Source organism: Theobroma cacao, chromosome 1 (assembly GCF_000208745.1).
Source record: "Theobroma cacao cultivar B97-61/B2 chromosome 1, Criollo_cocoa_genome_V2, whole genome shotgun sequence".
Classification (NCBI taxonomy): domain Eukaryota; kingdom Viridiplantae; phylum Streptophyta; class Magnoliopsida; order Malvales; family Malvaceae; genus Theobroma; species Theobroma cacao.
The window spans coordinates 2,951,480-2,968,100 of record NC_030850.1 but is presented as its reverse complement, the minus strand read 5'-3'; the positions used below and the strand labels follow the sequence as shown (position 1 = coordinate 2,968,100).

Sequence of the window (16,621 nt, the reverse complement as noted above, 5' to 3'; positions counted from 1 at the left end):
AAGAGAAAGGATGACATCATCGATTTTTAGTTGTTGTATAATCAATGTTAGATCATTTAAGTTGGTTGCTATACTTATTTTGTGGAGAAAATATGAAGTTCTAGATTATTTAATAACTAATTAAATTTAATTCATAAAATTGCATGTGAATTGTGTTTAGATTACAAATTTAGTTTTATTTTTTTGTGAAAAATTTAATGAAATCGCATTGAAAAGTCTTGAGAAAGATTAAACCGTGACCACATGGATAATGGATTGCTTAGATTCGTGAATGTGTGACAATAGCAAGGCTCCATTATTTGGATCAAAATTGAAGCCTATACAATACTAAAGCTAAAGTTGATTCAAAAAGTGAAAAAAAAAGAAGATAATAAGAACATTAAATAAAAGTTGGATGAGATCAAATAATTAGTTGATGTAGTTTTAAGATAATAAATAATAATACATCATTTAAGTGGGTTGCTAGACCAAATGATGTCATGTGATGTATTTTAAGGAGAAAATAGGGTACTCTAATTCCAATTATTGCTAGATGCTACTAGTACTTCTAATTTCCATGCCAAAGTTACTTGTAAAATATTTCTACTTAATATGCTAAATAAATTTTCGATTATCTAACCATTTTAATCTTCTATTTCTTCTCATTTGTTTTGTTTTTTAATATTTAAAATTAATTAAGAGTTTTGCATCTTATTATTTTTTAACTTATGTCCTTTTTTTTTAATAATCTGAGTTGGATTTTGTGAGCTGTATAATTACGAAGATGCCAGGTAGGAGAGGGCTAAAGGGGGTAAGTACATTACCAAAAGAATAAACAAAAAGGAAAGAAAGAAAAGGCCGAAGCAGCGTGGACGGTCAAGAAGTTGGCGGGAAGTAGTAGAAAAAAAAAACAAGAGGACCGAAAGCGATAGCTAGGAAAAACTAAAAAAAAAAAAAAAAAAAACAAACAAAAAAGGGCAGCATTAAGCAACGAGCAGCTTTTGGCCCTTTGGGCCCTCAATCACATGGCTCTTTCTATTTCCAGATGGTCCCCCAAAATATGACCTTGTTGTTCGACTTTCATCTCCAGTCTTTTTATTTTTATTTGGTAAAGAGACACGTCTTTTCTTTCTGTCTCTGCTTTTCTTTTTGTATTTAATTAATAATAAATTAATGACCAATATTGTTTTATGGTCTTTTAAGGAGTTGGGTAAGTTTCCAAAAAAGGAAATAAATTACACATTACATACATGCAATAGTTCACCAACTTACCTTCTCCCTTCGTATGAAGTTATTTATAGAAAATAAATTAGTAAAAAGAGAAAAATATTTGCTTGAACACAACAAGAACCTAAGTTTTGGTTGAATGATATTTACCCTTGCTAATTAAGAGGATTAAGTTTTAATGTCCAAATTCCCCCTTTTCTTGCGTTGCTTAATTTTGACCCTTCAAGCACAAAAAAATGACTTGATTAGAACAAACTCCAGAGTCTAATCTCTTTGGCCGGAAGAAATGAAGGGAAAAAAAGAAAAGAAAGTAAAAAGGAAGAAAATGGAAGGATAACAATCTCAACCTCAAAGTTTCCTTTTCCTACACCTAACCCTCTATTCATTGGATTTTGCCCCATACACATCAACTTCAACCGTTAGCTTGGATGCTACAAAACCAGTTTTTCCATTCACATTTGTTAGTTTTACTGATTTGATTTGAGGTTAACATTGACATAATCTAGTTAAAACATTGTGTTTATATACCTAAGTGGGTTGTCCATAAATCATGATTAACATTAGTCGGCAAATCATGATCCCCTCCGCTGCCATCCCTGGATTTTCATGAAAGGTGAGAAGTCATTAGCCCAATGACGAGTGTAGAACAGTCGGCAACAAAGAATGTCCACTAGAAATTTTAACATTAGGTGGAACACAAACATCAAAGGCTGGGGCCTTGGTAGGAAAATTAATTTAACGCCGAAAAAGGGTAGGTTCAAACCAGTGGAATCAATGGCCATATGACTCACGATACTGGCGTCCAAGAGTGACTTTTTAAGGCTTTTAGATGAGATTTTGTCAAAAGGAAGAAATTATTGGGATTTTTTCATTTATTTTTGTTTTGACTTAGGAAACAAAATGCGTAATCTCTCCCCCGCCGGGCGTAAAGATTCCTGTCATAGAGATAGACAGCAAAGTTCTTGGAGTTAGAATGGAAAGTGGAAATAATGATGAGGGAAACACTATTTCCATGTGCCACTCTCTCAAATCTCAAGATCCAAGACCATAAGGATCCAATGCAAATTACCAGCCTGATAAAAGAAACAAAAATTTTGATTTTGATTTAGCTTGGCAACATTTTGGAAGGAAAAGTAGCAAATCAAATAGAATTTGTCTGTTTATGGTAAATAGACCCATAAATAAGAAAGAGAAGTATGTTCCAATTTGATTAGACTTGCAATGATTTAGAAGATGGGTTTTACTTGAATAATTGGTCAATCTAATAAGACATGGCTTTGCATAAAGCGGGGTAAATAAATTGCTACTGTTTTTGTTTTATTAGGTTGAAACTTTTCAAAGTTAAAATGTAAGACTGAAGTCTTAAGCAACCTCTACAAGTTATACCAAATTTTACTAGTGTTAGATTGATTTGAAATTCTTGGAATTACTTGAAAAGAAAAACAAAAAAAGGGTGTTGATTAGTTCTGATTAAAATTCGCCTAAGTTTTCCTTTCATGGTCTATTGATAGAGTTTAGAGTTGTGGGGAAGACAACTTTGTTATTATTCCCCACCTTTCTTTCCTTCTGATTCTATTGGTTCCTTTCGATTTCATTTCTGCTTTCTGCCATTTGTGGGCCTTTTCTTTCACATGCTTGCCCTTTTGATCCGATCAACCATTTCTTCTGTCTCTTCTCGTTTGATTGTCCTCCACAAAAAACTAGGCTTTATCTGGTACCAATGCCATTTTTATGAAGTCTACCTCAAGCTCTTCCCAACCCAATCAGAGAAATGAATGCATTCATCATCACCACCATCATCATATCTCTGAAACTATGGTCTGCATTTTGGATTAATCAATGAACAAAATCCAGGTTAATCAAGCACAAGAGGAAAATGGGACTGGGCTGTAAAAAGAAAGAAATAATTCCAAGAGGACAATCATGGCTGCTGGTGGTCCTCCCAATTACTTGAAACATCTTCAAACAATCAGTCTTGTTACTATTTCTCGTCCTTTTGCTATGCAACATGCTTTTGTTTGGACATTAACTGCATTGGCAACTAAACTTTACAAGGCTCAAAGCTTCAATCTTTCCCTTTTTTGTGTTCTTTCCAGCTCGATCTTTGAATATTTGACAGGCAGAAACATGTGCCAGCACCCTTGCAAGTAAATCCCATCATGGTATATGCCTCGGAACACTTGATGCTGCATTTTTCGGGTATATTTAATCTTCCTAGTGGCTAAAGTGATCATGGGGTTCAATTTCGTCGTGTCACTGTTCAAAGATACCAATTTGCTTGCTTAGATGTGGTATCCTAAAAGAAAGTTGCACCAGCTAGTTCTTTCATTGTAGAAGTAACTGGAAAAAGGAAAAACAAAAGAAAAGGTGCATTGAGGCATCTACAGAGAGAAACACTTGAAAGAAGAAACTGAAAGTAGGAAAGGGAAAAAGCTAGTTCCACCAGCTCAACTCAAATCTTTATTTCTTTCTCATTTCCTTTATTAAAGTTTGAAATAAGGATCAGTCTCTATGGAGATTACATAACCAAATTGTCATCCTTAAAATTGGTATTGATACCATAAGGAGCCTTGTTTTATGAACTGGAGGATGGGAAAAGAGATAAGAATAGGAAAAAGAACTCATTTGACATTTTGATTGAAATTTTGTCTACAATCATCAAATTTAATCGTAAATACGATATCAAACAAAACAAAAACTGATAGATCAAAAAACCAAGTCTTAGAAAAGAGAAAGATTACCAATATTGATTTTGATTACATGAAAACTTTACCTTTACCTTAGGGGTTGAACATGGAAGTATTTAATTTAAGTTATGGTTTCATAAAGTCACATAGTTTAGATCAACTTTATATAAGATTTTAATGCAAAATTAAAGTCAATAAAAAAACAGTGGAGGGTTGGGGAACATGTGGTCGGTCTTTTGAGTTTGATTAAAGATTATCTGTTAAAATCCCAACAATCTAAATCAAAATGTGGTAGGGACCTAAACATTTGCAATGTTGTTGGGAAGGTTAGCAATGGAGGGGCATGAAGCCATGACCCTTTCTTACTTTAAGCGAAAGGATTTTCAGAATCAAATCTTCAAGTGTCTCAGCTAATCCGTTGGGAAGAAAGAAAACAAAAGCACCTAAAAATGTATTCGGACATGGCCATCACATCATTACAGTGAAGAAAGATTATCCTTAAAAATGGTGGGTCTTAGGCACCTTGACTGTATTATTATTCGTCACATGAATCATTGATTTAAAAGGTTTTAAGCCAATTAGGCCCCTTAACTCAACTTTATCTTTGGATTAGTGGGTCTCAGCTGCAATATTGACTTGCTTAAAGCAATAATAAAGGACAGATCTTTTTTTTTTTCTATTATTTTGGAAGAACATAGCAAGTTTGAAGTTGGACTCAAGATCAAAAACAGTATTGGGCTGGCTTCGTCTATCAGTTTCATTTAAAAAAGGCTTTAATGGCCCTAAAGTGGGCCGGAGCTCAGCGGAGCCCAATAAAATGAGGCATGTGACGGTGAGGAGGTGGGGAACGTGGGTCACGTGAAGAGCATAGTGGCGTGGATTTCACGCTAGGATATAAAACCGCAAATTCATTGACTTTGTAAGGGCAAAACTTTAATATTTTATTATAAACCGATAGACATGAAAAAGACAACGTACCCTTGGGATTGGGACCCATCTTATTTATTCCGCCTCCCTCCTGATCAAATCTCGACCGTACGCTCCCCTTTGTCAACTCTGCGAAGCGAAACAACGCTTCACCTTCTCAAGGGCATAACCGGAATAAAAGAATATATAATAATTCTTTTTCTTTTTCTTTTTTTTTTAATTTTTAGACGATGAAGAAAAAACGATAAAGGCAATTCCAATTCCATTCTACTTTCCAATTTTCCACTCTTTTGTCTTTCTTTAATCTTTATTTATAAATTTTTTATCTTTTAAGAGTGAGAAAGAGGGAACGATTGCAAGTGAGAGGGTTTTAGAGAGAGAAAGAGAGATATAGAGATGTCGGGAGGAATAGCGCGTGGACGACTCGCCGAGGAACGGAAGGCATGGAGGAAGAATCATCCTCATGTCCGTACAGTTTGTTTTTCTTTTTCTGGTTTTATGGTTTAAAATTTCAATGTTATTACTATTACATGTGTGATTATTCTTTTTGTTGTTGTAATTTTAGGGTTTTGTTGCGAAGCCAGAGACGTTGCAGGATGGAACGGTGAATTTGATGGTGTGGCATTGCACCATCCCTGGCAAAGCAGGGGTAAGTCAAAGATTCTCTCTAGTTCCTGCGAAATCTTTTTCACCGCTTTGTTTTTTGTTGTTGTTTCTGTTGATTGTGCCTTGTAAGTACTATGGATTCTGTTTAATTTTTAGTTTTACTTGTTTGGTACGTGTATTTTGCTTTGTTATTTTGCGGTTAAGATTTTGGTTTGGGTTGTTTCATTTTGATGAAAACTTGGCATTGATTGAGAAAATTCTTAGAGATAGAGTTGAATTGATGTAATTTAATCCAAAGTTATGTGCTTGAATTGGGTAAAACATGGGCTTCGAAGATATTCATGATTCGCTTAATTGAGTGATGGGTTTATTTTCCATATAGGAGTTTTGTTTTATATGATGAAGCCTTTGGTTCCTATGTGTAGCTTGCCTTTGGAATGCCGAAAATTAGCTAAAATAAGCTTTTTAAATATTGGGAGGATGCACATCTGTGTCTGTAGTGCAATTTGGTCTTGTTTTTCTGGCACAACGTATTGAATCGACTGTGTTTCTCTTCTATTCTGTTGGAGAATTTTTCAGAAACTGGCTATTGATCTGAAAGATGGTGTGCGTGCCAATGGTGAAAAGTGAAAAGTGAAAACTGATAGTCTTTTTGTTCATGAAAAGAGGAAAGAATAATAGATTTTATGCTTTAATGAAAGCACGTTTTTGTTGTATCTAAACAACCATTTATATCAAGAATAATCGATTGCATTCATTTTCAGTTTCTCTGCATCTTCCCTATCCTCAAAAGCAGTTATGAGCAACTCTGCAATTCTTACAATTCTGCTTCCTTTCTGTTTCAGGATTTCAGTTGGTTGCTGAAGCTCTATCTCTCTCTCTATATCTTAATTACATTAGTGTACATGAACACAGATTTGTTTTAACATGAATAACTGTCATGATAGTCCATTTTGTCTAATGTATTGGGCTGTTCTTATTTGGAAGTTAACCAATATTGTTTAAAGCCTTTGTCCTTTGTTAATTTATTCAGTAATTAACCTGGGGTGGGCTGTTGGTTAAATTAGGTCTCAATTCATCATTACTTATTCCATGTTAATGTTGATTTATTTGCATTATGGACAAGGATTATGGTGATAATGGTTCATTTTCTTGAAACTTTTTATACCCTATCAATTACTAAAAAATATTTTTATTGTCTTTTAACTTTGTGAAATGAATCACTATCTAAAGAATTTATAGCTCTAGATACAACTAATAGAAGGAATTTGGAATTGAGTAGCTCCCTGCCTGCTTCTTAAGGCAATTTTAAATTGTCATTATAGCATGGCACGATAAACAGCCTCTTTTAGAATTCCAAGTCTTGAGGTTATTTGGCTATTTATTCCTATATGTTGCAGATTGAGAGCTAACAAGTTTGGGCTGCAAGTTTTAGGTTTGCTTTGCAGCATTCTGGTGGTTGTTATGTTACTTGAAGAGTGACAGCTCTGTGGTATTGATTTTGATCTTGTAAAAATGTTGTTCCTCTGACATTGATTTTCTGTTGTTGCATTCACTTCTTCACCATAGTAGATCAATGTTCTAGAATGGCATATCTGGCACCTTCTATGTATTCTTGTGATCTTATTTTTGCATAATTCATTTTATCTATGGGCATTAATGTTTCCTAGTGGCTTCTAGTTCTGTAAATACATTGACAATTTGAAGGTGTGAGTCAGGATGCTTGCAATTTTTTCTAAAGCATATATCAATGACATCAAAATGATTCTTAATTCTTTTAGGAAATTGATTAAAAGTCTCATGAGTATTGTCTCAATATAGTGCAAAGAGAAAGAATGTTGAATGAAAGTGTGCATGCTTGAATCCATTGTAGCTGTGTTTCTTTTAAAGTTGGATAGGCTTAACTCCTTGCATCATCTATGTTACAGACTGATTGGGAGGGCGGTTATTTCCCACTTACACTCCACTTCAGTGAAGATTATCCTAGCAAGCCTCCAAAGTGTAAATTTCCGCAAGGTTTTTTTCACCCAAATGTTTACCCATCTGGTACTGTTTGCCTCTCAATCCTAAATGAGGATAGTGTAAGTATATTCCTTTGATCTTGATGAATGATTTACATGTTTGGTTTGATGTGGTCCCATCTATTCATCTACTGTTTGCCCATTCGTGTTGTGTACATAGGGTTGGAGACCAGCCATAACCGTGAAGCAGATTCTTGTGGGTATCCAGGATTTGCTGGATGCTCCAAATCCTGCTGATCCTGCACAAACTGAAGGCTACCACCTCTTCATCCAGGTATGTTTCTTAAGTTTTTCTTCTTTTTAGAGCCTGGTTAATTGACGGATTCTAATAAACTCTGTATTAAATACAAACTGATTTATTAGCCGTTCCTGATATGGGGCTAAATATATTTAGTTCATTTGATTTTGATCTGTTTAAGATGGTTGGCAAAGGCAGTAAAGTTTGCAGGCGTGGGACTGGGTATCCCCTCAATGAAGTGCTGGATTAAAGTAATCATTATCAGTTAATAACATATAATCTCTTTTCCTTGTGCAGGATGCCAATGAATATAAGAGAAGGGTTCGCCAGCAAGCCAAGCAGTACCCACCTCTGGTCTAGTGTTATTAAAATACTAGATTGTCCTTGACATTTCTGGTAAAGTGCCGGCTGGCTGCCTCCTGTATAATGCTAGACTCGCTTCTCCTAGAGAAAGCCTTTGGTATTTGGTAATTGTCAGTTACCTGACTCTGTAAACTGTATGAAACCAGCTTTTGCGCTCATCAGATTTGGATAATGGCGGTTTATATACTATTTAGACTTGTAACTTGCAAGTGGAAAACTGTGAAAGCCGCCTTCCATACAGAGAACTCTGTGTTGTTTATGGTGTGCACTATGCACCAAAGACCTATGACAGTAATTTACAACTTGCTTTATGGTTTGGATTCGAATTGCGTATTGTGTCAATTTTGCAAAACAAAAAAAAAAAAGAAAGGAAAAAGAAAAAAAGAGAGAGGCCAATGGAAAGATCTAGAATTAAAAAAGGCATTAGAATGATTGATTTATAATGAGATTGCAAGAAGTTGCAACTCAAGTGTAGAGACTAGACGGTCTGTAAGAGGGAAATGCCTCTCGCAAATAGAGTGTTGGTATTAAAGCGTCAATAAACAATAATTTTTGTACTGAATTTAGTCAATCGTTCCTTAGAAATGGGCTGGAAATGGATACTACAGCAAATGTGGATCGGATGTTATTGAAGAGGCAGAAATCATATAATTTGTGGATGAAGTTTAAAAAGAAAGAACAGAATTCGAGATTTCAAGTCAAGTTTTAAAGATTAAATTTTGATCAAAGAATGAGGTTTGTTAATGACCCTTTGTATATAGTTTTAGGTCCCATTCAATTTAGCTAAAGACTATTGATTCTATATATTTATGAAAGATAACTTTATACAGAAAGATAGGATGACAAACAACAGACGACGATGATGTAACGATTAATGTACTACTTTGATTCGATTAGATTTAGATTAGGACAAGAGTTTCATAAAATCCAGAGGTTTGCAGTTACCAAAAAGCTCCAGAAACTATTCTCTCGCTATGGACGACATGGCTGCCTACTACCCTCCACCCTCAGGCCTTCTCCCTCCTCACTACCCCTACTACCAAAACCCTCCTCCGCCTCCTCCTCCTCCTGCACTAGCGCCACCTCCACCTCCTCCACCTGGTGCTACTGGGCCCCTGCCTCACCCCCACTCCTACATCCCCCAACAACAACCACCACCCCTTTTCCCCTGCTATTCCGTTCCTTACGTCTCTGCCTGTTCTTCCCATGACTCGGTTCGGACCCTCTTCATCGCCGGGCTACCCGAAGACATTAAGCCCCGTGAGATTTATAATCTTTTCCGAGAATTTCCCGGTTATGAGTCATCTCATCTCCGAAACCCCAACTCCGCCCAAAATTCTCAGGTACTCTTCTCTTAAATTTTAAATGTTAACACTTTTTATTATTTTTTAGTGATTTTTTTAATTGTTGACATTGTTTGGTTGGGGTTGTAACAGCCGTTCGCCTTCGCTGTTTTCTCCGACCAACAGTCTGCAATCGCCGCGATGCAGGCGCTAAATGTAAGAACTTTTATATGATATTTGGGAATTGTATTCAAAAGCAACCACCTTATTTAAGCTGAGTTGTTATACTAATTTGTTCTCGACTTATTAAATTGATGAAGGACTATGAAATTAGCATTGGAATTTGTTTTTCCAAAAAAGATTAGGCCTGTATAACATCAGTTGAAAGCCCTTTTGTTTCGGTAACTTGTTTTACAGGGAATGGTGTTTGATCTCGAGAAAGGTTCAACTTTGTTCATTGATTTTGCAAAATCTAATTCCCGATCAAAGCGCCCAAGAACAGGTTAATGGTTGTTCTGTTTCTAAATTTTAGTTTTCAGCAATTCAGTCTTCTTTATGTTTAAAGTAATTTGAACCTGAATAATGTCTCCTTGGTTGGTTATGACAAATAGATGATGAGTGGACTGGCTCTGATAAGAAATCTAGGGGATCATTTTCAAGGCCTACAACTGATTCTGGTAAGACAGTCACCTAGGATTCTACTTGGACCTCCTTGTTTGCCCATCATTTTTCGAGCTTCATGTCCATTGCTTCTTGATATGCTTAAGCTACTAGATCCTTGTTGTCTGTTGCTCAAATGATGTTACACTTGGAATGGAAATTAGTTACTCACATGGAGGGCACATTCTTCTAAAGCTCACATTGCACATGTTTTGCACGCTTGGACACTAGCAGGTTTTGGCAGCGTTCACATGCCTGGAATGGGTAATTCTGCTCACAACATGATTGGTTATCCACCTGCACAAAGGTCATCTGCACTACTTGAGCACATTTTTATTACTTGGAAGTGATTACATCTAGATGAGCTAGCATTTAGTACTAGTTTATTTCAAGTGTTTATGTTTGAATGAAAGGTCAAGGGCTTCATAGCAATAGTTACGACATGCCCTCTTTCCCAAAGTTGAAATAAACTATTTTCCTTAGAGATTTTGGCTTCTGTGATTTTCTGGAACCTCATGTAATGTAGATATTTTGTTTAACAATGGTGCAGTTCTGGAAATGCTGATGCCAATGCTGAGTCAACAGCTATGAAATCGGTACAAATGCTTTTCTTCTTCTTCATCTTTATTAAATTTGTTTTTAATTATAATTCAGTGAGTTGCCATGTATCGTTTCCCTTTTGTTTTGGGTATTATAAGAAACATGTTCTACATCTTTTAATTTTGTGTGACATTAAGCTTCCTACTACCAAGGAAATATAGATCTTTTCCATTTAGGTTGTTGACACTATTCATAGAATCGTCAAAATACTTTGTCATCACCCCATTTTCTTCTTGTTGGCAGATCATCCGCCTGTATGGCTTCTGAAAGAATCCCTATGGTAAAAGGATAAACCCAAACTAATATAAGATAGCTGCAATCAAATTTTTTATTTTGTTAATGCCAATACTAAATCTAGAAGAAGTGTTTAGAAAATGTTGCCCTTTTTCTTTCATGTATTGAAATTTGTTAGTGATATTAGTATTGTTTTACCAATAACTCTATGTTTTTTGAAACAATGACTAGATAGCCTTCAAATTATATTGTTAGAGTGGGTTTTCATATAAATTTGCATAATAACCTTCAGCCTTGCATATTTGCAGAGTGCTAGCCCATGTCCGACACTTTTTGTGGCTAATCTAGGGGCAAGTTGTACAGAGGAAGAACTAATTCAAGTATTTTCAAGGTAAAAAGAGATTGTTTTGCCATGTAAAATATGCTCGGTGAGTGATTTGCCATACTTCATTGCTTCTGTCAGATGCCCTGGGTTTCTGAAGTTGAAGATGCAGAGCACGTATGGAGCTCCAGTTGCATTTGTTGATTTCCAGGTACCTAATTTTTTTTTCTTGCTTTATGCTGTTTTCTGTACTGTTTCTTTCTTTTCCCCTTTCATCTCTCTAGCTTTGTGTCTAATATCCTTAATAAAGAACTAGAGGTTTTTATTTTGAGAAAGGAGCAGCAACACTTTCTTTCTAGCTTAATGTGCAAGGTGCACAAATGTTGGTCAATAGTGACCAAATCGGTGTCTAGTCATACAGGTCTGTTGCAAGAACTGCAGAAGGCGCGAAAAGAGAAGGAAAAAGCTGCAAATGCATTCAGTTATGCATGTAGATTCTTTCTCTCTGAGTTAAATTAGGGAGTGAGTATAGAAATTGAAATTTATTCGTTTAATGTCATGTGCCTAGGTTAGTCCATTTTTTTTTTCTTAATCCATCAACTGGGTTAACAATGAAGGTGGTTCTCTTTTGTAACTTTTGGGTTTTACTCATTCCACCTTCGTGCTAAGATTCAAATCTAGAACCTCAAACTTCCTTAAGCAAAGGTGATAAGCTTTGGCAGGTACATCAGTTATATTAATGACAGTAAGAAATACTGTAGCTTAAAGAAGAGACATCCTTGAGGATATGGTCTTACGTGGAGCATAATATAGGAATATAATCCATTTAGCAAGTGGAAAAGGGCTATGTTTTTTTTGCTGTTGTAAAGAAGTAAAACTGCTTTCAATCTAAATTCTTGATAATTTATGTAATTGAAGCCAGAATTAGATTCCAGTTTTTGACTCTCTTTGGTCTATAATGCTACCATATCTTTTGTCTCTTTACAGCACTTGAATGCATAAAAATACTTATTTTGGGGATTGACATAATTTGTTTGCACAAGTTATCTTCACTTCTCTTTGAATTGCAAGTGGGAGATGTGGGTGTTTAAATTTTTTTTGTTTCTTTATTCTTTCAATGGTAGAAAAGCAAAGCATGGCTGCTAGGTCTCCGGTCTTCCAATGCTTACAACCTTAATATGTAATGGTGTGTGCAGGATACTGCCTGTTCAACTGGTGCAATGAACTCTCTGCAAGGGACAATTCTATACTCATCACCAGCTGGGGACGGCATGCGATTGGAGTATCCTTTGATTCCACCTTTATACTTTTCGTTGCATTTATTCTATTGTCTTTTGAGATTTCACTTAATGAGCACGATCCAGATATGCAAAATCTCGGATGGGAATGCGAAGGAAAAGAAAGTGATCACACGGAAGCATAAATGTATTTACAATGGAGGCAGCTGCCGTCCCTGAAATCTTAACAACCTTTTGGAAGTATGATGTAACTATTGCAAGTTCAACAACAGTTTTAGTTTTGCCACTGCTGACATTCAATTAGTTTTACACTGTTGCTTACTTCTCTAATTTAAAATCCTTTCTTTTTTGGTGAAACTGCCTTCTCAAAATTTTATTAGAACAAAAACAAGTGAAGATGAAGACTTTATATTTGATACGCCTTTTTTTATCTTAAACTTTAGATTTTATGTGTCATCTCCTTTCTTAGCGAAAAACTAAAAGATACTTGTCGACGTGTAATACTTCCATACTAATCAATAGAGTGTCATATTTATTTTTAACATTTATTTCACTTTTAAATTTATTTATTAATGAATTAATTATATTTTATTCATTAATAACGTATAAAATGTATGCACTAATAATGTATCAAATGTAATTTCATTAATTAATTATCTATCAAGTAAACTTGTCATCTTACTTTTTCATTCTTCTTTGGTGATAAGATAGCCCTGGGTGGCTTTCGTGGAGACATGCAAAGTTGCAGATTTCTTCCATTCAGCGGCCATTATTTCCTCAGATACGTCTATTGTTCACATTCCATCAAGGGGATATATAATCCAAATTTTCAGCACCCATTGTTAAATTTCGTAGATGAATGAATGCATCTGTCTTTTTTCTTTGTATACTTTTCCTCTGTACACTTTTCTTCTAGTGCAGAATAAAGTAGTTGGCCAATGACCGTAATATTTTCCTTTTTAAGACAAAGGGTAAGAAAATGTGAAAAGGTTGTGACAAGAGATGAACTATGAACTTTCCCAGAGTTGAAACAAAGAATATACAAATTTAATAAACAGTATAGCCTTTGTTGTCAACCAGTTGAAAGCCTAAGTAATTTTCCAATTACGTTCCTTCACCTAAATTTTGACTTTGTAGTTCAATAATTGGAGGGCCATATATAGATATATTGAAATATAACTTGTTCCTCTCAAACTTAAAGTGGGGGAGGGATTTCATTTTCACTTGCTTCTGTTGACTTGTTTTTCCGGTCACATGACCAGATACTCTTAATCCCAGCTAAACTTTTCTAATGTCTTCCCATACTCGTCAGGTGCACTACTGTTAGCTGATGACTTTGGCACTTTAGGAGGATTTTTCTTTGGGAAATTTCAAAGTCAGTTTGCCTCTCAAAAGTCTTAGGGGTTGGCTGATCCATCTGCCTTCGCTCATTTTTCTCACGTTATTTATTGCAGGCCATAACATCATTAATTTGCATACATATATATAATCTTAGTCATTCCATTGTCAAATGACTTACTCCAAATTCTAATCATCATGTCTATTTTTGTTACTTAAATTAAGAGTGATTTATCAAATATTAAATGCTTAATATATAACTGTTCTTGCTCTCAAATCTCAAGCTTGCATTTTATGCCCTTTATGTTTTTTTTTTTTTTTTTGTTTTGATAGAGCAGCAAATATATAAATGGAACCACCCAACCGACCTTATTAAAGCAACATTTATAATTCTCAGTCCTTTTCTCGTATGGGTCTAGCCTTCACCAGACTTTGCAAATTGAATCTCCATTTCGTTCCTACCCAAAGAGCAAAGATTGAATAAAATTATAGTTTGAACATCCTTTACTGAAGGAAGAGGATTTTTGAAGTAAGTAGGATCATAAGCAAAGAAAAAGAAAATTACATGCATGCTGGATATAGAGCCACCGTGTGCTTGCTTCTTTCCCACGTCTCTCTCAGAGACTCCCCTTTCTGTGTTTTGTTTTATATATATTTCTTGGTCAGCATCAAATTATATTTGCCAAACGATGCATATAGAATTAGTAGGCTTCGTCACATATACTCATTGATGAGGCAAATTTTTATATGAATGTATACATGTTACTTTGGATTGGATATGCTCTTAAAATAGTGAAAGGCGCCTCCTTGCAACAAAGAAGATAACAATCACGTAAAATTCATCTTTAAAATGACAGCCAAAGGCCATCGGTCAGGTAAAGACAAAACCCTTTGGTCGGCCAAGCGATGCATGAATTTGTCAAATACTTTTCATGGTCGCCAATCTGCCATCATGCCTACGTTATGCTCATTAACCTTTTTCTTCAAACAGTACAGGTTAATCTCTACTGTGAGAGATTATTGCATGGAATAGAATCAAATATATAATTTATTCAAATATTTTGTCAATAACAATTTGATATCGTGACATAAAATTGAATCGATCTGTTTTGATACAAGTGCTGGGATTCATTATTCAAAGTAATTACTAACTTGAAAAGATGGTATAGGATATTACTAATACACATGTGCCACCCACTTCACAGCTAACATCCACCAGAAAACAAAAATCTACAAGAGAATATTTAGGCTTTGTCTGTTTTAATTAGAACCCTAAGAGACGTCTAGGTTAGCACGTCATGGCAAAGCTCGATTACCATAATATCGGACAAATGGGGATTTGGGGAGGAAATTAAAAAAATAATAATAATCCCTCTTAATATTTATAAACAATTCTCTTCGTTACAACCTCTCTTGTCTTATCTCATTGCTAAATAATTATGAAAACAAGAAAACTTGGAGCTTCCTTTCCATGAATTTTGCAATCATAAATAGCAAAAAGGAAGCAGTACTGACAATATTGTCAAATAGGTTAAATGGGGGTTTTAGGGGATTTAGGAAACAAATAAATAATGCAAAGAGATGAACCCAACCAAAACTTATTGCAAACATCTAATTGGGTCTTACAGAGCAATGTACCTTGAAAACAAAGACAGCTCCCCCATTTTAAAACAAGTGGGAGCATATATTTATACATTCAAGTACTACGAGGCCCCCCTCAAAGCTGGCTATTACTTAGTGCCCTTAGCAATCTGGCATCGGCAACTGTAAAATTTGGAGATGGGGTCTCATGTGGGCTCAAATCCCATCGAGGACAGCCTTAGCCGTTTTCGTTTGCCCTCTTCCTTGAGAAGCATAATAATCTTTGTCTCAAATCACCCCGCCAATGGCCAAAAAATAAAAAAAGAAAAACACCCAAGTTTTTAATGTTGGCTACTTGGGTTCCCAAGATGGCAAAAAGTTGGAATTATTGGGGTTTTTTAACTGATATTAAAATCTCTACAACTAGATAATCAAGAATTTGGAATGGCAAATTTGCATCAGTACCAGCAAGTCATGTTTTTGAATGGAAGAACAAAAAAATAGAAAAGAGTTTCTTTCCAACTATTAATCCGAGCTACTTGGAATGGTAAAACTACGAAGACCTAACACTTCTTTTTCTTTGTTTTATTCGATTTAAAGTCATAGTCTATAGTAGAAAATTAGAGATAGGATGTTCCTTAGCTATGTTAAATTATGTTTATTTTCAACCTACTGCTTCCTTTTTTTTTTTTCTCGATCTTGCTCATCCCTAATTGCTTCTTTACATCCATTTAATTCCTAATCGACATTGCACATGCTTAGAGTACTATCTAACCCATCAAAATATTCGGGTTTTCTTTTTCTTTCTTCCTTTTTTTTTTCTTTTTACATAAGCATGGTTTGTGTTAATTATTTCCATTAAAATATATAAAAAAATTTCCATTTCATTCCTCACCTATTGATGAAATCCTTCACTTCAAGTAGACACTTGTTTGTGTCATTGGTTAAATTTTCCAAGTCTAACGAAGGTGTTTGTGATAAAATTGTCATGCACAAGAAGATTAACCATGCATTTAGCTTTTGTCATATCATGCATGCTAATTTGAAGTCAATATGTGGAGAGAATTTGTAAATGAGAAATAAAATCATTTTTATTAATTTATAATTTTAATTTTAAAATAATCAATTTCATATCATGGTTGGCATCAGAGGTTCAATATTTAAATCCTTAATTTTTTTTTTCACGCCCTATACATAAGAGATAAGACCTAGAAAAATTCTGTACTATTCCACATGAGTTGCTGTAATTCACATCATGTATTTATTTATCAACATGATTTGGTATTTTCTATATGGTTAACCGTACATTATTAAATT

The 16,621-nt window shown here is 34.9% G+C and overlaps 2 protein-coding genes across 4 annotated transcripts; both read left to right on the top strand.

The window, feature by feature from the left end:
- Window positions 5,044-8,368, top strand: LOC18611177 (SUMO-conjugating enzyme SCE1). 2 transcript variants are annotated; one of them, XM_018128318.1, is made up of 6 exons: window positions 5,049-5,285; window positions 5,386-5,469; window positions 6,862-6,918; window positions 7,355-7,507; window positions 7,608-7,721; window positions 7,983-8,368. In XM_018128318.1, the coding sequence occupies exons 1-6, from the start codon at window positions 5,217-5,219 to the stop codon at window positions 8,043-8,045; spliced, it is 540 nt and encodes a 179-aa protein (XP_017983807.1). In that variant the 5' UTR covers window positions 5,049-5,216; the 3' UTR covers window positions 8,046-8,368. The 2 variants fall into 2 exon arrangements, with proteins under 2 accessions (XP_017983811.1, XP_017983807.1); XM_018128322.1 differs by lacking the exon at window positions 6,862-6,918 and having other exon boundaries at window positions 5,044-5,285.
- On the top strand, window positions 8,708-12,742 carry LOC18611176 (protein enabled homolog). Of its 2 annotated transcripts, none has more exons than XM_007047285.2 (10): window positions 8,708-9,391; window positions 9,485-9,547; window positions 9,749-9,833; window positions 9,943-10,008; window positions 10,226-10,298; window positions 10,542-10,587; window positions 11,134-11,216; window positions 11,289-11,358; window positions 12,344-12,429; window positions 12,512-12,742. In XM_007047285.2, the coding sequence occupies exons 1-10, from the start codon at window positions 9,023-9,025 to the stop codon at window positions 12,552-12,554; spliced, it is 984 nt and encodes a 327-aa protein (XP_007047347.2). In that variant the 5' UTR covers window positions 8,708-9,022; the 3' UTR covers window positions 12,555-12,742. The 2 variants fall into 2 exon arrangements, with proteins under 2 accessions (XP_007047347.2, XP_017983797.1); XM_018128308.1 differs by having other exon boundaries at window positions 10,223-10,298.

Coding starts and splice junctions, on each gene's coding strand:
- LOC18611177 (XM_018128318.1), top strand. CDS start 5,217: ATGTCGGGAGGAATAGCGCGTGGACGACTCGCCGAGGAACGGAAGGCA. Junction 5,286..5,385: donor GGAGGAAGAATCATCCTCAT/GTCCGTACAGTT, acceptor TTGTAATTTTAG/GGTTTTGTTGCGAAGCCAGA. Junction 5,470..6,861: donor CCATCCCTGGCAAAGCAGGG/GTAAGTCAAAGA, acceptor TGCAAGTTTTAG/GTTTGCTTTGCAGCATTCTG.
- LOC18611176 (XM_018128308.1), top strand. CDS start 9,023: ATGGACGACATGGCTGCCTACTACCCTCCACCCTCAGGCCTTCTCCCT. Junction 9,548..9,748: donor CCGCGATGCAGGCGCTAAAT/GTAAGAACTTTT, acceptor CTTGTTTTACAG/GGAATGGTGTTTGATCTCGA. Junction 11,359..12,343: donor TTGCATTTGTTGATTTCCAG/GTACCTAATTTT, acceptor TGGTGTGTGCAG/GATACTGCCTGTTCAACTGG.